At 40.7% G+C, this 21,952-nt stretch overlaps 1 protein-coding gene across 1 annotated transcript in view; it reads left to right on the top strand.

Annotated features, from left to right (window-relative positions):
• tmem163a (transmembrane protein 163a) overlaps positions 1-21,952 on the top strand; it is a 70,902-nt gene that overhangs the window by 28,231 nt on the left and 20,719 nt on the right. Inside the window, exon 3 of the mRNA XM_013270261.3 lies at positions 21,906-21,949. Coding sequence (XP_013125715.1) covers positions 21,906-21,949 — 44 coding nt within the window. The remainder of the gene's footprint in view (positions 1-21,905; positions 21,950-21,952) is intronic.

Below are 21,952 nucleotides of genomic sequence, written 5' to 3'. Positions count from 1 at the left end.
TTAATGTTAGCATTCAGGCTATTTATTCATCCCTTAAAAAAAGACTAGATTTAGAACAAAATCCATCCATCCATCCATTTTCTTCTGCTCATCCGGGGCCGGGTCGCGGGGGAAGCAGCCCAAGCAGAGAAGCCCAGACCTCCCTCTCCCCAGCCACCTCCTCCAGCTTGTCTGGGGGAACACCAAGGCGTTCCCAGGCCAGCTGAGAGATATAATCTCTCCGGCGTGTCCTGGGTCTGCCACCTTATCTCTAAGGGAGAGGCCAGCCACCCTTCAGAGGAAGCCCATTTCCGCCGCATGTATTCGCGATCTCGTTCTTTTGGTCACTACCCACAGCTCGTGACCATAGGTGAGGGTAGGGGCGTAGATCAACCAGTAATTTGAGAACAGACCAGTCAATTTAGAACACAAGTCTCTGGAAATAAATGTACACATTCTGGTTCTTGTGGAGGAACTTTATGCAGTTTTTTCCATCAGCGGGATCTCATAAAGGCTGCAAAGCCACCTGCTAAACACACATTCCCTGGAGTATCTATAGTTAACAAAGGAACTATGTGTTTCTGGGATCATTAGTTTTCCCTACTGCTGAATCATAATATCTTCTTTGTGAGTGTTGAATAGACGGTAACCCACCTCCCACTCATGGTACATGCTATCTATCTATCTATCTATCTATCTATCTATCTGTCTGTCTGTCTGTCTGTCTGTCTGTCTATCTATCTATCTATCTATCTATCTATCTATCTATCTATCTATCTATCTATCTATCTATCTATCTATCTATCTATCTATCTATCTATCTATCTGTCTGTCTGTCTGTCTGTCTGTCTGTCTGTCTGTCTATCTATCTATCTATCTATCTATCTATCTATCTATCTATCTATCTATCTATCTATCTATCTATCTATCTATCTATCTATCTATCTATCTATCTGTCTGTCTGTCTGTCTGTCTGTCTGTCTGTCTATCTATCTATCTATCTATCTATCTATCTATCTATCTATCTATCTATCTATCTATCTATCTATCTATCTATCTATCTGTCTGTCTGTCTGTCTGTCTGTCTGTCTATCTATCTATCTGTCTATCTATCTAGATTGGTGCCTGATTGTAGCATTTTGGAACAGCGTCCATGTTTCACTGGTCTGGATAGGCCTGTGCCATGGTGCAACTTAAACCATTTTGATGCATTTTTTGAGTGAGCCGTTGTTCCCTCTCCAAATTGAAGGCTAAGTTCAGTATAATAGAGGGTGTCAGAGACAGGCGGCGAAGTGGACATCCTAAGAAGAAGACCATTTCCTTGCCCTGTCGTAGGGTCAAAGTATGGAGAAGATCATGGAGAACGCTATGTTGATAACAGCTTTTGGTGGAGGCAGTGTGATGGTGAAGGGCATCTTCTCTCTCACTGGAAAAACAAGGCTTGCTGTCATTGGAGGCACTCTCGGTGCAGAGATATCAAGGTGAGATTCTGCAACCACTGGCAATCCCAGAGCGGGGTTTGCCTGCAGTCCTGACCTCCACCCCTTTGAACACTTATGTGATCAGCTTAAGCGTGCTGTCCGTACCAGAGTGACCACCACAATCAGTATGAGGAGGAAGTGCCAGGCTGTTGTTCCTCTGTATGATTCTTCCACAAGTCACTGAGGCCCCAGTTTGTTAAATTAAAAAATGTTTAAACTGACAATATGTCTTGTTTCTTCAGATTTCAATCATCCATCTAAATGACACCATATAAGAGTCCACAGCAGAATAAGCTGTTTGGCATTAGCAGCGAAGATTTGGCAAGTTTTTCATAGGCGCAACCCACATACTCAACTCTGCTGCTCAACCCACAAATGCATTTTCCTTTCAAATGTGGCACCATTAAAGGGGCAATAAACAGGCTTTCCAGAGGTGTCAGATTTATTGCCAAGAAGCATAGTTACAGCAAAGAAATAATCGACCAATCACAAACGTCCTTTCTTTTTGTGCTAAGTTTATCTTTCATATAAAAATAATATCAGGTTGTTGGTAGATGATATCTTTGCTGCAGTTTGAACCTTGAAGGTTTAAGGGCTTCATCTCGATCCATCCTTGTCACCCAAGACACACACACACACACACACACACACACACACACACACACACACACACACACACACACACACAGAATAACACAGGGTAAAGCACTTACAGGCAGAATCCAAGTAGGTTTGGCCGTCTCGACAAGAGGTCCCTGAAAATTGAGTGCAAATTAGTCTCCTGTTTCAAGTGTGTGTGTGCGTGTGTGCGTGTGTGTGTGCGTGTGTGTGTAAAAACGTAATCCTGGCCGATAAACCAAAAATAGATTTTTCTTTCACAATCTCAGGCTCAGTCTTTTATAACTGTGGCTCAGGATGTTTTAGTGAATCGACAGCCTGCACACGACGCACTACACTAAGACACTGAATGGATTTTACACTGAAGGTGGGTGTTATATCAGACATGTGGTGAGAATGAGTTGACAAAATGCTAGTGAACCCTTCACTGGAAGCACCAAAAACAACAATCACTGTCACTCAGGCTTGTAAACCTTTGCACCTCAGCTTTGAGTAAGACTTCTGTTTCATCTTGTTTCTGTTGTGCGGCGTGTCGGTTGTCGGCTGTGGATAATGGTGCATGCACTGCTTAGGGTATGTGTCTGTTTTTACCCTCAGCTCACTTAATGCCAAGAAAAAAATGTTAGAAAAATGAGAAATGAAATTCGAGCTGCCAGGTGTCCCAGCTCCTGTAGCACTGAAAGCACACACTGTATATACAGCGTCACCCTCACTCAGCTAGGACAAGCACACACTACGTGATGATACGCAACTCACACAATGCAAAAACTGCATGTTGTTATTGTCCCTGAAAGTCAGGTGTAAGAAGATGAGCACGACTGCCTGGTAGATACTAATACCAAATTTGTGCTTTTGACAGCGAAACATTTTGTTTTCTATTCCTCTTTTTTTGTCTTTCAGTCTCGGGTGTGATTGTTACAACAAATGAAATGTCGAGGATAGATTCCACAAATTATTGATCAAATGAGAGAAGACTTTGCCTGATGTGAACTGTCACAGGGTGTAAATGCTTTTATTTATTCAGCAAATGGATTGATCTGTTTTTTTTTCAATGGGTGGTGTTAACAGCTGATGGTAAACAAATGTGAGTGAGAGATAGTGTAATGGTTTAGGAAAAGTGCCTCATCAAATCCTAATGCAGGATACCACTGAGGCATGTACAAGGAGTAAATAAAAGGGATTTAATGAACTTGGACATTTAAGAATAGTTTAAGGGCCTCAATAAAGATTACCAACTCAATGTCACTATTTTGTAATGATTAAGGCCATTATAAGCCAAATATGGTCCATAATATAATGTATAATAAATAAAGCAGTTGATATTGAGCTACTGAAAACCATAGTATCACGCCTTTGCTATATTTTCAGCATTTTAAAAAAAACACCCCAAAAAACATATGCTTATGAATGAAGCAGAGCTGAAAACTGCAGTACCAGTAGTGGCCACTGGGGGCTGCCTCTAAAAGAGAGTTAGTCCCAAGAGAAATAAACATGTTAAGGCCTGGTCTCTGCACACAGTTTACTTATAACAGCTTACTTGTTGTGCTGCTGCTAGCTGTCTGCTAGGTGTCAGCTCAGCTAATTGGAGCTGATAACTTGTTAATCCACCAGCTAATTAAAATATGGCAACACCCCAAAAGAGATGATTGCATGTTGAAAGCTATGGAACCATTTAATTAATTTAAGTAATTACAAGTGAAAATTAAAAGGAGATGTTGGACAGGGCGTGTAGTACCTTCTCAAAATTAACTTTACCTCAAAGATGCCAGAAGTGCAGTATTTTTTACTTTGTTATGACAGGACCAGCTCACAGTCAGATACACCCCTCTAATCCATCGCCTGTTGTTTGCTGTTAGCTCTCTCAAGAGGTAGAGGTGAAGGCTAACAGAAAGCGACAACTCCAAATCAAAATAGATGGAAATAGTTTCTGGTCATGACTCATACCTCATTCATTTTTAACCAAGATGAAACTGTGTGTTGGTGCAGACGTGTTTGAATGAGTGAAACTGGGCTGTGATGTGAGGTAGACTGAAGTGCAGATGATTCTTTAAGCAGATTCATACGAAATGTATCAAAGGAAGAGCATTTACTGACATTCAAATGTAGTGGAGATAAGTCAGAGCCGTGATAATAAGAATCTGTCTTTTCTTTGTTTTAAACTCAGGAGAACGGAGTATTGTGGTTCTGTGGAAGAGTTGCATCATCACAACAAGTGTTAAAATCCTTTCTCAAGCCGTACTGTCGCATCTTCATCCAGTTTCAGCTATACTGGCTTCAATGACTTTCCTCAGCTGCCACACACTTTTCAGTCCAATTCATCACACAGTGTTTTCAGCCGAGGAGCCTATCGGCGCCTTCTGTGCTGTTGTTACCACGGTGAATGATGATGATGAAACAGGAGGCCTGTTGCTATGAAAGGATTGCTTGTCATATTGTGCATCCAGAAATCAGTAATCCTCAACTTTTTGTACCAGAAAAATTACACATAACTGCACATAACTCTCAGACATGACTAGTAGGTGATTGTCTTTCAAGATCAGGACTCATAGGTTTGGTTACAGCTTACTCGAGGGCCCTTAATTTACAGTAAATGCAATTTCACTGGTGTCTACTGGCCTTAAATGATTTCCCTGTAAATAAGTGAAGTATTTTCTCATGTCAGATGAGATAGAAAGGTTTTTCCTTCGAATGGTAAATATTCAGAAGGATTTTTCAACTATTTGTGTTTTAATATGTATGTGAAGTCTGGGTTCTTGTTTATTGCACCGAAAGCTCAAAAGGTGATTAATATTGGGGTTAAATGCAATACTGAGCTGATCTAAATAAGTGTGACCTGCATTAGCACACTTCTAATACTGATCAAAGTAACCCTGAAACCATTCCATCAACCTTTCTCATGAGCTGTTCTGTTAGCTGCCATGTTTGGTATCTTTGGTAATTCACTGGTTTCTAACTAAATCAAAGAAGTGACATATTGGAAAGGTGGTGCAGCGGTTGGCACTATCACCGCCCATTAAGCAGGTCCTGGATAGGAATCCGTAGGTTAACTGGGTGCTTTCTGTGTGACGTTTGGATACTCTCTCAGGGTATGTCGCTTCCTTATAATCGTCTATAGAATTAAATAAAATCTTAATTGGCCAACTGTATGAATTGGACACATTAGAAACTTTTAAAACCTGTTGGAAAAATCAAACAAAACACACAAAAAGGAAAAAAAAAGATGGATCCATGCTTTTATGCTGTTTACACCAAATTCTGAAGAAATCGAGACTCATCACACCTGGCAGTGTTTTTTCAGTCTTCTACTTTCCAGTTTTCACAAACCTGTGTGAATTGTAGCTTTTCTTTCCAAGCTCCTTAGACAATTGTAGCCTCAGTTTCCTGTCTGCTCTTATAATCCACTGTTTTTTTGAGAAAGTACTTTTGCACAAACTAAAATTCAAAGCAGTGTTGGGTCAGGGGGCGAGTTCCCCCTCAAGTCTATTTAATTGTATTTTTATTTGCATCATTTTGCGACTGAATCACATGGCTACATAACAGTGAGAACCCTTAATGAGACATTTACAGCTCTAATACTTTATTCAGCTCATAACATTTTTTATCATTTGCTACAAATATCACAGTAATTGGTGTTTGACTGCTGAAATAATCTTCCCCTACCTCCCACAAATAGCAGCCCACAGTGTGTGTGTGTGTGTGTGTGTGTGTGTGTGTGTGGGGGGGGGGGGGGGGGGGGGGTGTTGCTTAAGTGAGCATCTCAGAGATTTCTGTCTGTCTGCATGTCTCAATTTGATTATGTAAAACAGTCTCCACAGAGCTCATTATTTAGCTGTGGGAGGTATACGCTGTGGTCAGAGGTGCACAGCAGATCATCACTGTGGATCTGCTTAGGACTCAGTTCTTCATAAACAAAACAAAACAGCAAACCAACTTTCTCAACTTATATTCAGACGAAGTCACACTCACAGCGTACACACAAGGATGTGACACTTTACACATGAATTATAATGAATTCAAGCAGCACTTCATGCATTGAAACCATCAACTGAACAATACAAGAGTCACCACTTTAACAGAAGTTAAAGTGGTGACTCTTGCTTAGTTCATAATAATTACAACAATATTCACTTCCATTACTGTTTAGTTATTTAACGTGTCCTGTGAACCACCAGTGGGTTCTCATTTAGGGCAGCTAATTAGAAATGTCCTTGGATGGGAGAGTTTGAGTCCTCAGGCTATATTACTAATCAGACACATCTGTCAATCCCAACTTATCATCAAACTTATTATCAAACTTTCAGTGTTGTGAATATGTGTATTTTCCCTCAAATCATAATCTTTCCCTAACTCCACGTAATCACCATGTAAGTGTCTAAAACTAACCAGCAAGTTTAAAAAAAGGAAAGAAGCAAAACAACCATAATGGTACACAAACCACAGTTTCCTGATTGGCAAACCAGCTCCAACCTCAGTATATAGAAATGACGAATGGCTCGAGACCTTTGCACAATACTGTATGTTACTTGGATAGTGCGTTAAGTCATCGATGCCAAAGGCAGCCTAGTGTGTAACAGATAAATGTAGACGTAGATGACAAAGCAACCTTATATGTCAGCTTGGAATGTGTGTTGCTGATAATGAAAACAAACATGATGAATAACTCATAAAACATGATTAATTACATACTTTGTTACATTAATGAAAAATATTCTTTTGGATCTTAACACCAATAAGACTTCAGGAGAAGAGAAAGTACAGCCCACTTCCTCCTTCACATACAGGGAGAAGCAGAGAGTGTGGAGAGACTCTTGCCATCTAGTCTGACAACACCTGAAGCCTGGTCACAAAAGCCCAACAAGCCCAACAGAGACTGTTATTCTTAAGGAAGCTGAAACAAGCACAGCTCCCCCAGAAACATCTGCAGCATCGTTACAAACAGCATCACGATGTGGCACAGAAGCTGTGCAGCTGCCGAGCTGAAGGACCTACACCGTATGGAGTAAAGTTGGAGCTCCCACATGTAGAAGATGTCTACCCAAACCATCTAAGGAAGAAGGCCTGCAGCAACAATCAATTCAGACATTTCACACCCCGCTCACCCTCTATTTGAACTTTTGCCATCAAGCAAACGATCAATTCAGTCCTGCAGGAGCTGATTGAGGAGCAGGTTTTGCCCCTGGAGCTGGGGCCTCCATCAACCCCCACCATAACACCATCCACTAACGGTCTAATCTATTTCACCCTATATAATTATTCCCTTTGGAGCAATGATGTCTAGTTTTTACTAATTTTGTTTAATTTCTTTTTTAGTGGGTTTAGAAGAGATACCAGTCTAATTTCATTGTACCTCTATAACAACAATAAAATCTATTCTGTTCTTTTCTATTCTATTAGTTAAATGTAGGTGCTACTTTGTGAGGTTTTGCATGAATGCATGCATCATTGTGTTATTTTGTATCATTCTATCTTCAGTTTACTTCCTCCAGTTTTTTATTGCGCTACAATGAAAATGAATCCTCACCTGAAATATCTCTGAATCAGCACCTCCTCAAGGTCAGTGACAGAGACATACGTATTGAATAGACTAGCAAGTACACACAATGGGGAAGGAACACGTTGGGTTTTTTGTTTGTTTGTTTGATTTTTTGTCCTCTGGAAGTCAAATAATAGGCAATGCCAAAGCAGATAATAAACATTTGTATCTAGATTAAAAGTATAGCATACTACCTTAAACAGCGTGCTTAATATTTGCATGCAAATCTACATAAAGTTAGAGCTAAAGTTGCAGGCTTTCATACCATTAAATAAGCAGTACAGGGATAGATGTGAATAATTTCTTGTCCTGTTCATGCATAAATCCAGATTGGCGGTAGAAGGCTTCTGCTTAGCCTTTTCATTTGCACAGAGAAGGGTTTTGCAACTCATTGTATCTTGTTTTACTCGAGCAGCATGGATGGAAAATGTTCTCAGGAAGAGGTGCCAGGGGAAATTGAGTAATAGTGATACAAAGAGAGGCTGGGAAATTACTGTAGCTCTCAAGTGCAGGTATCTCACTGAAGAAAGAGAGGGAAAGAGTTGGCGGGAGATCAGACATTCAAGCTAGTGCAGGGGATCAGGTGTCTCCGTGCAGGGCTAAAACAGGCAGTCAGACTCAGCTGAATCCATCCTGCCATATCTGAAATTTGTTAGGTTACGTGTATGTCGGTGGTTTGGTTGTAAGCGTGTTTATCTGTGTGCCACAGTTGCTTGTCTACATGTCAGACTAAGACTGTAGCAGTTGTTCCCACTCACTTCACAGTGGAACTTACGGGCCAAAGTTAACCACAGCAGCTGCCGAGTTTGGCTCTGTGATTTCCACTAATTATTACTCACTGTATCCCTGACAAGGAACTCTGAAGGCTCGAGTCTTATCAAAGCAAATAGGTAAACAGTAAACAGTGAGGAGATTATTTAATGGGCTGCCAGGAGTGGTAATGCACCCCCAGGAAACGCTTTCCCCTGAGTCTTTGTTGTAATTAGATAGGGAAGTATACAGGGTGATTAGTGCATTTATTTAAAGAAAACAAAGTTTATGTTGTTTTTTGTGGTGATTTTAAACATAAAGGAAAAAAAGTTAAATAACTGTATGAAAATATAAAAATTCATGCAGCTAATGCCAAACAGAAGTAAGTTAGTTACACAGTGTCTGCATCAGATGCAGGTGAGCAGTATTACCTCCTTCAGTATAGCTTTTTAATCTGGTTCTCACGCTGCTTATAAGCTCCTGTCCTGTCTCCTTGTTTTGATGTTAGGGTCTCAGTGAAAGTTATTTCCTGTTTTATTTTGGTAGTCTCTTGTCTTCTGTGCCTTGCATTGAGTTAATTTCCTTTGTCTTGTTATCCCTGATTTGTTCCCACCCGTTTTTCCCTAACCTCATTACCCTGTGTAGATATTGTCACGTCTCCACTTGCACTCTGTTTTCCTGAGATTCCTTGTTTTTGGAATGCTAGCTCCTTGTCAGCTACAGTTTGGATTTTTTAAAGAGTTCATCATTAAAGCTGCTTTTGGAGTTAATGTTTTGTCTCCTGAATCCGGCACCTAGCTGCCACAGTTTGACAGCTAGGTGATATTTTTGCTTTTTGACAGCACCACAATATTCATCAGTTTCTGCTGTTGTAACTGTATAAAGCTAGACGTTCAGGTCTACTGATATATTTATCGAGCTTGAAGGAGCTGTCCACTTGGACAGCTCCTTCAAGCTAGTTAAATCTGGCTTCTTTCAATTGCGCCAGATTTCTAAAGCTAAGCATTATATACCACACAGGGACCTGGAAAAACTTATCCACGCTTTTGTGACCTCCAGGTTAGACTACTGCAATTCTCTCTACTGTGGTCTCCAAGCCTTCTCTCTTCGAAGGCTGCAGCTTGTTCAGAATGCTGCGGCTCGCCTTCTTACTGGAGCTAGAAAATTTGATCCTATTACTCCAGCTCTTGTTGATCTACACTGGTTACCAATCAAATATCGCATTGAGTTTAAAATTTTGCTACTCACTTTTAAAATCCTGAATAATATTGCAGCCAGTTACCTCACTGACTTCCTCAGTCTGTACACTCCTTGTCGTGCATTAAGATCATCGGGTCAGTTACTCCTGGCCCAACCTAAGTTTAGACTGAAGACCAGAGGCGATCGTGCCTTTGCTTCAGCTGCACCCAACCTTTGGAATAGCCTCCCTGCTTCTGTTCGTGCCTTGGACGCTATCCAATCCTTCAAATCAAGATTGAAAGCATACTTATTTGACCTGGCTTTCCTGACCAGTTAATACCCTTTTTAAACTTAATATTAAATGTATTATTTTATTATTAATTTTCTTGCTGTTTTTATCTTCTTAGTAGATATTCTGTATTCACGATCTGACCTTCCTTCTGTATTGAGGTTCGATACCTATTTTATTTAACTCTTCTGGTCTATTAGTGCCTCCGTTCTGTCTGTGCTAGTGCCCGATCTGTACCCTGTTATTGACTTATGTTGTTTCTCCGTATTACTGTGAAGGACTTTGGTGTGCCTTTGGGTTTTTAAATGTGCTATATAAATAAAACTGTATTGTATTGTATTGTACTTATTCATTCATATTTAGTGCCGAAGAACACAAACCTAACACTGCATGCTGCATACAACACAGTACATGTAGTGTATTTAATAGTACTTGTCATAGTGCTGTGGTTGAACTGTGTTGTTCAGTTCAAGTGAAACGCTATATTCGAGTTCCCACGGTTAGTCATACTTTGTTTTGTGGTCAACTTTCTGTGGTGGATTGCCAGATTTTAGCAAAGGATGTCCAAGTTGGCAACAAAAATGAAAACAATAAAAAACAGTTTGAACAGTTGGAATCGGCTCAGTTTTGGCAAAGGTTTAGTCTCTAGCAAATGCTTTCTACTGTGATATTGTAACGGACAAACGTAGGATGTCTAATTATTTAAAGTGTCTCATTCTTAATAATAATGATAATAATAAGAAGAAGAATACATTTTATTTACAGGCACCTTTAAAGACCTTCAAGGTCAACTTATATTAGTACAACAAAATAAAAGACACAACTATAAAAGTGAATCGATGTAAAAATAGATCAAGTTATGATGAAGGGTGTACAGTCCTGAATAGATGGGTATTAAAACATGACAGAGAGAGAGTTTGTAGCCTGGAGATCTGGTGGAAGTGCATCTCAAAGTCTCGGGAGTCTCTTAAGTAAGGTCTTAATGATGCCTCAAGGTCACAGCGGAGACCTTGAGAGGAAATCTTGTTTGATGCCTCATAAGTTGCCACAGGATGTCCCTTGGCTACCTGCAGCACAGTAATTCCCCTTGCTAAAGGAAATTAAGAGAATCTTCATTAGAAATGTCTTATGTACCAACACAAACCATTTATGACTCTGCTGGACTGTAATTTCTTTCTAAACACATTCGTGTCTAGCGTTCCAGTGACACCTCGTTCTTGGCATTGAGCAGGAAAGCTGCAGAAAATCCTTGAACCCCATCTTAAAGCTTTTAAAATGGTTCCAGGATGAAGCTCTTTAAAACCTGCAGGTGTTTCGGAAGCATGAGTCCAACCAGTCGTGTGCTTGTCCTAACTTAATCTCTGCATGAAACCCCGTGAGTCCACAGCACCATGCCGCTCGCAGATGGCGCCTCCCTCGCTGTGCCCATCAACTGCAGCTCTGCCCTGCTGCAAATCAATACTGCTGGGCTACAGTGAGAGAAGAGCGCTGATGAATGAAGGGAGTAGGGGAGCCCCGCAGGGAGGTACCGAATCAAGGCAGGACGGCTTAGGACGGGGAAAGAAGAAATGGACAGAGGAGTGAAGAAAAGTGACAAATTAAGAGGCATGATGGAAGAGATGGAAACAGACAGGAGTGGTGGACGAGAGTAAAGAGAGGAAGGGAGGGAGTACAAAAGGGTGATTAATAGTAAAACGAAGGTGGGGTGATGTGGGGAAGGAGAAAGGGAAGATGAATACAACTGCAGCTAAGAGGAAAAGAAGTAGACAGAGCGGGAGGGGCACGGAGGCAAAGAATGACTTCTCCTTAAGAAGGTAGGCAGAGACAAAGGGAGAGCAAGAGGGCCACCCACAGGGGACAAAGAGAGGAAGGAGGATAGAAAAAAGGGAGAGGTTAAAATGAGAGAGGACTGAGGGGGAGAGGCGGAGGGAGAAAGGAAGTATCCCAGTAGGGTTTTCCGCAGGGTGAACTCAGCCATAGTGCAGAGCTGAGCAGTAGGTCCTGAATTATTAAACAGAATATTTTGCAGCTGAGCAAACGGCCGCAGCCATGTCGGATGTGTCTGCCGAGGAGGCAAGGGTCGTGTTTTTGTTTGTGTGCGTGGATCGAAATGTAGCTTGAGTTCTTTGGTTAAAGGTCCTAATTTTTGATACTTTATGTAGAAGTGCTTGTTGCTTTTACAGTTTGCTGTGTGTGTGTGTGTGTGGGGGGGGGTGTCTGTGAATGGCCATCAGAGGGTTTGTTTGTCTGCTTAAAGCTGCTAATTAATGTGAAAGCAGCATCCTGAGGGCTTTTCTTTTAACTCCCTGCCCCGGCAGAGAGTAACAAGCAGTTTAAGATCTACATGTTGAGAACCACAAAGGAATACACACACAAACATGAATTCAATAATAGGCAAATCTACTGAAGTCACACTCCTGTCTTCTATAAATTGTGGTTACATTTCACAAAATAGTTTTCTGAAAGGCAACATGTTTTGTAGTAAGGTTAGTAGTTTGTGTTGATTTATATAGTGACTCACAGTGACTCACAGTGACTCCCACAGACTCTATATTGTAAACGGATGTAGTCACCATAATGTCATCCCGTGGTGATCCAGTCGCAGCTGTTAGCAAAGCTAAATCCAACCAATCACTTTGCACACCGGCTGTAATGAACAGGAAAACTATCAATGGAGGCTAAAATGATCAGTTTTATTACGCTGTAAAAATATAAATACACTTCTTGATGTAGCAGAGTAGGGAAATAGGTAATTGTGATTTGTGTATATTTTATTTTCTTACTCCTCCCAATTCAAGTCCATAATCCTAGCTACGGTGGCCACTGTAGGACAAACAACTCTGGCTCCTGTCCATTTATGAATGTCAGCCCGTTACTGTTTACCTCAGCTGTCAATGCTGGGTGAGAAGTGTCCACGTTTCTTTATCCTGGAGGAGGCCCTAAAACGAGTCAGTGAGTCGGTGAAGCTCACTCGTCTTTGCTGACGGCGATAGTGAAGTTTCTGAGGATACAAGTGTCTTAGTTCGGGTTAGCAAAAACACTTTCCAGTACATTTTTTTCCTAGTTTAGCCCCACCTCCAAAAGTTTTGTTATCATTTTACATGCACTTCCTCCCAATGAGTGCAATATCTATACTGTCATGTCTCCTTGAGTGAATGTTTTGTTCAATTCTTTGATGAACTTGTGGAGTGTGAATGTAGTTCTTAGCTTACTGCTATGAGCTACAAAGCTTTGAAATATTTCACCTTACATTCAATGAAATTTTATTTTCTTTTAAATGAATTTAAGACAAAAAGCTATTCTACATTTTTGCATTTGCACTTTGAATTTATTTTCATCTTCAGTGTGTCTTTTGAATTCCCTTGCAGCAGGTCACCTTGAGCATTGTTAGTCAGAGTTTGTTTTGCTTTGATTTTCCACCTCGGATAGTAAAACAGAAATGTTCTTTTCCACTGGAACTGCAAAATTTATGCTCAGACAGGTGGATTTGCATAAAAATCTTGTTACGTCCAACTATAATGATGCATAATTCCTCCTCCCTGTCAGCTCGCCTCCTTCTGTGTTCCCTCTCCCCTCCTTCTGCTCTCTGTCCAGCTTTTTTGCTCCCCTCTCCCTCTGGCTCTTTACGTACCCGCCTCTGTTTGCTGGTTCCATCTCGTCATTACTTTGTGCAAATAACAGATCTACCAGGACCATGTTTTCAAGGAATAAAATTAACTGCCGTTGAACCACATGACTACGATTCAACCACTGAATCTCTTTCCTCATCTTGGAACCATCTTCAACTTCAATACGAGTCTACTGGGAGTTATTTTCAAAGTGCAGATGAGTCACCTCGATTAGATTAGAAGCTCAGAGATGCATTGATTGGCAGTGCAAGAGTGCCTCCTACAATCTCATCTTTCTCTCACTTTAATCTCTCACCTTTCTCTGTCTGCTGCTCTCTCACCCGTGCTGTCTCACTGTGTCACTCTATTTGTCCATCTGCTGCCTGTGCTGCTGCCTTCTCATCCCTCCTCCGCCTTTTTCGCAGTCTCCCAGATTATTCCTTTCCTCTGTGTGATGTAAAATGACTTTCACATCCCTAAATTGAGCTCTTGCCCTTGAGGAACACAGGGGAGGACATAATTATGCTTCTATTTGGTTGCAAATGATTCTGTTAATTCAATACAGAATTTCCCCCCAATACAATCAGTGGGAGAGGTGATTTGATGGATAACAAGCATTTGCTGTAGAAAGTGCCTCTGTGGATATAGACTATATTTCTCTGCGGTTTGACCAGAATGAAACAGATTCTTAGCATTAACATTGTAGATATTTACCGATCAGCTTTAACCAATGGTACATGATCCTGGGTCTCTCACCCAGTGTTTCCAGCTTTTTGTGAACTCCTTTGCATTCAGGAGATGATTTATGTTCAAGTTCTGTATTTTGTCTTACAAGTGTAATATATCCTAGTGCCTCTGAGTTTATCTTTATTTCTAGTCTAGTAGTATGTTAGTTTCTTTTCGTGTCCAGTCTGTCCTAGTCTCGTTTCTGTGTTTTGTCCTCAGCGTCTCCTGTATGAATTCTGTCTTGTCTCTGTGCTTGTTTTTATTTCTGTCTTTGTATCGAGCCCACTTGTTTCTTTGTTCAGTTACTACTTGTTTTATTTTGATAGTCTCTCGTTTCATGTGCATTATGTCTAGTTTTGCTTCTCTTGTCTTGTTAGTTAGATTTATTTCAGCTGTGTTTTTTCTCCAGGTGTTTCCACTCTGGCGTAATCTGTGAGTTTGCGTCATTGTTGTGTTCTCATGGTCCGTGTCTCTCCTCGTGGGTTCTCCAGTTTTAGTCTTGTTTGTTCCTGACCTACATTATGTTTATTTTTGTGTCCAGCAATAAAGCTGTGCTTGGATTTTACATTACGTCCTCTGAGTTCTGCCCATCATACAGAACTTCCTGAGAGGGAAAACTCAGGAAGGTCACATTACTGGTGGAGCTAATGTAACTCCAGTGATTGCTATTAGAGATGGGACTCGACAACCACTTCTGGTTCAGAACCAGGCCAAAACTGTCCAATCACTAGCACCGTTTACCTATACTATTAAGTTTATTTTACCAGCGCTTATGTGAATCATGAGCAAGCCTTTTATTCTATTCTATCTATTCTATCAATAAGGCAATCAATAAAGGACCACACCCAATCAATGAAAGTACTGTATCAATAAAAAACATCAACATCAATCAATTCCTAGTGAGGACTTGCTGTATATGTGCTGTATATCTGCTTGCTTTATCTTTTATACAGTTATCCTTTATGAGCCTGTTTTACAAAGATAGCTCACACATTAGTTGCATTACACTCTGCAGAGATCATTTTCACCCCAGAAAGCTCAAAACTACAATCTGTCACTCTCACTAGTTCCCCTCTGAACAATTGTCACAAAGACCAGATGGCTTTTATTTGTTTCTTGGTGATTTGATAGAAATGTTGCTGTCTTGGATCTGTTACAAGTTCCGGAGCTCTCTTTATCAAGTAAATACCTCTGTGAGGTTCTCTGAGGTCTTGTTTTCATTTCAGTTTCTATCCAAATACAGACATGCTGTGGGCATCAGAGCAGCAGTGCCTTGGCCAGAAAAGGGTGACTCCTCTGATTGTAAAATATAATGTTATCACATAGAAGTCTCTAAGAGAACAGGGCATGCTTTAGTTCATGTGACTGGTATCTCAGTCAGCTGCTGAATGCAACTGACTCGGTGCTGTAATAGGGGGATTTTACAAACCAGCGGTCAGCATCACAGTGACTTCATCTTATACACTCCACTTTATCACTCTCAACTCTTTTCCTTCTGCAGAAAACATGACTCTTCTTCTTTTGTCCAGTTATTCAAAGTCCAATATTAGCTGCATGCTATTCTCACAGAGGCAAAATCTTTAACAATGAAAGTGAAAGCAGTAAGAAAAATTTGCACCAAGCAGAAACCAAAGGAAACGAGCTTTAAAGAGCACGAACAAACCATTAGAAAGGGGGAAGTCGGTCCAATACAGCCTGTAAGCTTTTATCATTTATATTTTCATTTCTGCATATTGCCTCAAGCAGAGGACAACAGAGCTCAGAAACTATTAATAGTCATTATGAATGCTTCCATCATGTCTCGCTCGCTGGTCCTCAACACCCCCAAGAGTTCAAAGCCTGGGCTGGAAGTGATGTCTGATCAGATGCTGCTTCATCCAAGTCCTGCTTATAATCAGCGATCAGTGCCAAGGGAACATTAGAGACAGAGAGCCAGAGCCACAGAGAGGGAGAGAGAGAATATCGATGCTAAGTGTTGGCTCTGGCCCCAGTTCTTGTATAACTCACTGATAATTAGGTTTTTACTGCTGCCAAGTCATAACCATTGCTACAGCTATGAGCTATGCAGGTGTTGACAGGACATCTAAGTGAACTATTAGCAAATAGAATAGAATAGAAGACTGTTCGTATTAGAACTGTGTTTTCCTCAGAATAAATACTGCAACACAGAAGAATCACAATTATGAATTTCTTAGCTATCAGGTTTTTTTTCTCTGTGCAAACATTATATGTATAAAAAACACACACACATCTAATTGTGGGGACATCCAATTGTCATTAGGCTTTCTCTAGCCCCTTACCCTAACCCTAACCATGAAAAATGAATGCCTAACCCTTACCGTAAAGCTAACCATAACCCAACTGTAACCCTTTCACTAAAACCACATTTTGAGCCTCAAAAATGCATTCAAACTTGTGAGGACCAGCATTTTTGTCCCTATAAGGGCTGTTGGTCCTCACAAGTATAGTAAACTTCCAATTTTTGGAAGATATGAATACACACACACACACATACACCTACACACACACACACACACACACACATTCACACACACACACATTTTTGCTCTTATTCACGTTCCCATTTTCTTCATGTCTTTTTGCATTTTACCCTCGTTCTTCTGTTTCCCCAGACTCTGTATGATCCTCACATCTGCATCTTTCTTCCAGTCCCCTGCTTCTCCTCCTCCTCCTTCTCTTGTAAGCACGTACCCCCTGTCTTTTAGTTGCTCCTCCTTGTCGTTTATTTCCTCCTACCCTACACCCTTCTTTTTCCTACTTCTTCTACTCCATTTCTACCATACTCTGCTTTGCTTTTCCTCTTTGTTTCCCCAGTCTTGTTAGCACTGGTCATGCATGCTTGACTCCCTGATTAACTAACAACCCAGAGGATGTTACACAGAATCGTGTCTGCTCACCTCAAGAGAGGCATCGATTTGCTGGCAGGCGGTAACCACACAGACGGCTGGCACATCGAAATGAGTCTGAGAGCAGAAACTGGAGAAATGAATACATGCTGGGAGAGGAAAGAGGCTGCTATTTAAAAATTAGCAGCTTTATTTAGGGGAGAATTCTGTTTTTTCCATCTGAGTGCATGTTTAATTAAAGGGGGGCATGAAGTGAAAGATAAATATGATGAATGAGGAATAATATCAGCAATAACAAATGAATTAATAGATGACGAATCTGTTCTTTGAAGCAGTGAATAGATTTTAAATACAGCAGAAAAATCTCAGGCTCATTCTATGTATGCATGTGTGAAAACTGCTTCCTCAGTGAACGTGTTGTTAGCTTTACCGTTTGTATTTGAAGACAGAAGGTCAGATATTATGCAGTGAGAAATTCCTCAAAAAGATGCAGATGTAAGCAGATTTTTTTCTCTTTCTCAGTGGATAATTATCCCGTGTGAACCATTTTGGCTATTTTAAAGATTGCATCATATATTACAAAAAAGTCTTTTCTTGCTTCTGAATATGCTGCAGTTTCAATAATATCTGTTTGAATGTCTGGCACCAAGCACAGAATGAATCACCACAGCTAATTTTCTAATAATGTAGAATTGCATGTGATGATGTGCTACAATAGATCAATTCAATTCAATTCAATTTTATTTATATAGCACCAAATCACAACAGAAGTCGCCTCAAGGCGCTTTATATTGTACAGTAGATAGCACAATAATACATACAGAGAAAAACCCAACAATCATATGACCCCCTACGAGCAAGCACTTTGGCGACAGTGGGAAGGAAAAACTCCCTTTTAACAGGAAGAAACCTCCGGCAGAACCAGGCCAGGGAGGGGCGGGGCCATCTGCTGCGACCGGTTGGGGTGAGAGAAGGAAAACAGGATAAAGACATGCTGTGGAAGAGAGACAGAGATTAATAACAGATATGATTCGATGCAGAGAGGTCTATTAGCACATAGTGAGTGAGAAAGGTGACTGGAAAGGAAAAACTCTATGCATCATGGGAATCCCCGGCAGCCTACGTCTATTGCAGCATAACTAAGGGAGGATTCAGGGTCACCTGGTCCAGCCCTAACTATATGCTTTAGCAAAAAGGAAAGTTTGAAGCCTAATCTTGAAAGTAGAGATAGTGTCTGTCTCCCGAATCCAAACTGGAAGCTGGTTCCACAGAAGAGGGGCCTGAAAACTGAAGGCTCTGCCTCCCATTCTACTTTTAAATACTCTAGGAACAACAAGTAAGCCTGCAGTGTGAGAGCGAAGTGCTCTAATAGGGTGATATGGTACTACAAGGTCATTAAGATAAGATGGGGCCTGATTATTTAAGACTTTGTATGTGAGGAGCAGGATTTTGAATTCAATTCTGGATTTAACAGGAAGCCAATGAAGGGAAGCCAAAACAGGAGAAATCAGCTCTCTCTTTCTAGTCCCTGTCAGGACTCTTGCTGCAGCATTTTGGATCAGCTGAAGGCTTTTCAGAGAGTTTTTAGGACATCCTGATAATAAAGAATTACAGTAGTCCAGCCTGGAAGTAATAAATGCATGAACTAGTTTTTCAGCGTCACTCTGAGACAGGATATTTCTAATTTTAGAGATGTTGCGCAAATGGAAGAAAGCAGTCTTACATATTTGTTTAATATGTGCGTTGAAGGACATGGTCAAAAATGACTCCAAGGTTCCTCACAGCGTTACTGGAGGCCAAGGTAATGCCATCCAGAGTAAGAATCTGCTTAGATACCATATTTCTAAGATTTTCAGGGCCGAGTACAATAACCTCAGTTTGATCTGAATTAAGAAGCAGAAAGTTAGCGGCCATCCAGGTCTTTATGTCTTTAAGACATTCCTGGTCTGTGATACCTGGCTTCATGGATAGATAGAGCTGGGTGTCATCTGCATAGCAGTGAAAATTTATGCTATGTCTTCTAATGATGCTGCCTAAGGGAAGCATGTATAATGTAAACAGAATTGGTCCTAGCACTGAACCCTGTGGAACTCCGGGATATTGAGAAAATCTTACACATGTTTTCTTTTCCCCACACTGAAGTAAAAAAATAGAATATAGGCTCTCAACTGTACTGTCCAGGCCAAAAACTAATGGTGATGGTGACCAGTTAAGTTATTGGAATCATGATGACGTCACATCCACATCCTGTCTGGGTCTTATCAGTGATTAAACACGTGCGCTATCCTCACATACCTACGGTGATTTTCCCTTCTTGTGTGGGTAGGTCTTTAACTTTGTTATAGCTTCCTCTGGTGATGGACAGTACTTCTCAAACTGCATGTTTGTCAGATATTTCCCAAGATGTCCTGGACAGACGTTATTTGTATTTAAAAACTGTGTAATAAAATGAAAATGGATAATTGCACCTCATAAAGTTTGTATTTGAAGCATCGGACGTGGTGGCCTTTACATCTAAGAACAGATTATCTAAAAGTCACTCCAGCCAAGCCACCATCACCTTATAGGTAAACAGAGAGCCCAGAGGAAGAGAGGACCTTACTATCAACAACTGGGAAAAACCTGAATAAGGATGAGCATGGACAAAGCACTGACATATAAAAACTACTCAACAGTGCGGGGGAGTACTCGGCTACCCCACTGAGTGCTTCACAAGGGTAGTGAAGTCATCACACCAAAAGTCACAAATATAACTGCTTTAATAACTGGGTTTAAATCTGGGACTCTCGGCCATTTGACCTTAGAACTGAAGAAGCTTCTCGGATGAGAGGTGAAACGTCTTCAAGCAACTTAAAGAAGTCCAGACGCTTTTCTTTGCAAACTCCTTTGAATAACTGCTTAACTAAAGTTTAAAACTGATACATAGACCCTGATCATTACACACATACACGCTCGATACCATCCATCCAGTTGTGTCCGACCTGCACTTTTCTACAGACCTAACAGCAAACGTGATGACGCACAGTCACATGGCAATATGAAATATGCCATCATTTCTGTCTATGAAATGCATCAGAGACAGTGTAGTCACCAAATGAACCCAATGCAGTTAACTCAACTCAGATGAAATGTCCAGTCTACTGGAACTCCTTTCAAATAAAGACAAACTATGAGCTTGATGTTGGACCAGGGATAATATATATATATATATATGGTCTATATACATAGTAGACAGACTGTATATACAGACTGAGGAGTCACCACCTCTCCGACTTCCCTGTGTTAGCTTCCTCAAACATTCTCAGTTTGACTTTTTCTCTTGACTCAACAGATGGGTCGGAGGTCTGGTTGAGCCCTAGAGATTCATAAACTTTGTATGCGAGAGACAGTGAGAGAGTTTGTACGTGAGGGCACAGATAATCGTGAAAGATGGTGAGTGTGACTCAGAATGAAGAGGAGAATCTGGGTGATGCTATCTGGGACAAAACCAGACACAAAGACAGCATATGTGTGAGCAACCATGTGTTATCTTCGGTCTCCCGTTCAGCTTTTCCATCCTTTCTTCTCCACAGTGTTGGCATAGCTGTAGCACAGCTAAGCCTGATCCTATCCTCATACTGGAGGCATCAAAAGAACTGAAAAGTGTGTAACACAGTTGTATTCATTAAAGCTTGTCAAATAAGGTCACATCCTACCTGACACTGTGAAGCATCAAAGTCTTATAAACGGCCAAAAGGCTCCCGCTATATATATATATATATATATATATATATATATATATGAATAACAGGGAACATGACAAGAAGACCAGGAGGAAGGAAAAGAAAAGAAAAGGAAATATGAGCTGAAGGAAATCAGAATAGGAGAGGCTGAGAGAATCGACCAGCCAAGGGAAAGACTTTGAGAAGAGAAGATGAAAGCTTTGAGTTCAAACCAACTGCCAGCTTGCCCTCAAATCTCCTGTTGCCATGGTGATTTAACTGCCCATGTGCTGTCCCCTGAGAGTCTCCCTCTCTCTCTCTCACACACACACACACACACACAAAGAGGGGAAAGCACACAAGGACAGGTAGATGAACAACCGGTCTACAACAGGTAGACAAAGAATGCCCAAAACCTTTAATCCCATTCATGGAATACTTCATGTTGCATTAGCCGGTCATTAATGTTGTTAATAAACAGTTAATCATGCCAAGCTTACGTGTGACAAACTCGGACAGCCTGGAACATCATCAGATGGACATAAATGAGCTGTGTGTTTTTCTATTAGTTTTTAGGGTTTGTTGTTCTGCTTTGGAGGATACTGAGTAGGATAATAGACTATAAAGGACAGTGCTGTAAAAATCTGGATCAGATAAAGGTTCAACCTGCCAAGAACTCCTTTAATTTGCTCACATGTAAAATAGAGGTGTCATATGTGGTATCATAAATAATAAATAAAAATGTAATTGTTCTTTTTGGCACTTCCTTTCTTTGCTTAATCATTTGCCAAAAAGACAGAATACAATAAACAAAGATTTAGATTTTAACTTCTTATTGATTGAACTCCAGCTCAGGTTAACCCAGTGGTTTTAATTTCCTGTTTCTAGATATAGTGATATAGTGTGTGCATGTGAGAGGTGCTGGTGATTTCAACAAAAAGGAATTACATTTATGAATATCAGTGTTGATTTTTTAAGAAATAACTTGTCTAATCACAGTCGCTTTTCATTTTGTTATGCTGATTTAATAAACAGATTGTTTCCCACTTAGCATCACAAACCTACTGATCGTGCATGTGCTGAATCACATGTGCTAACATGTGCATGTTAGTGTAACTAAAAAGCAATAAAGACTTGTATGATGTAAACAGTCCCCCTCTCTCTCTCTCCACAGCTGTATCGTTCATGAGACACAGCGCGTCAGCATTTGGATTCGCCGTA

The sequence above is a fragment of the Oreochromis niloticus genome, linkage group LG16 (assembly GCF_001858045.2).
Source record: "Oreochromis niloticus isolate F11D_XX linkage group LG16, O_niloticus_UMD_NMBU, whole genome shotgun sequence".
Taxonomy (NCBI): domain Eukaryota; kingdom Metazoa; phylum Chordata; class Actinopteri; order Cichliformes; family Cichlidae; genus Oreochromis; species Oreochromis niloticus.
The sequence above is the reverse complement of the archived record's forward strand: the minus strand, read 5'-3'. Positions and strand labels throughout refer to the sequence as shown.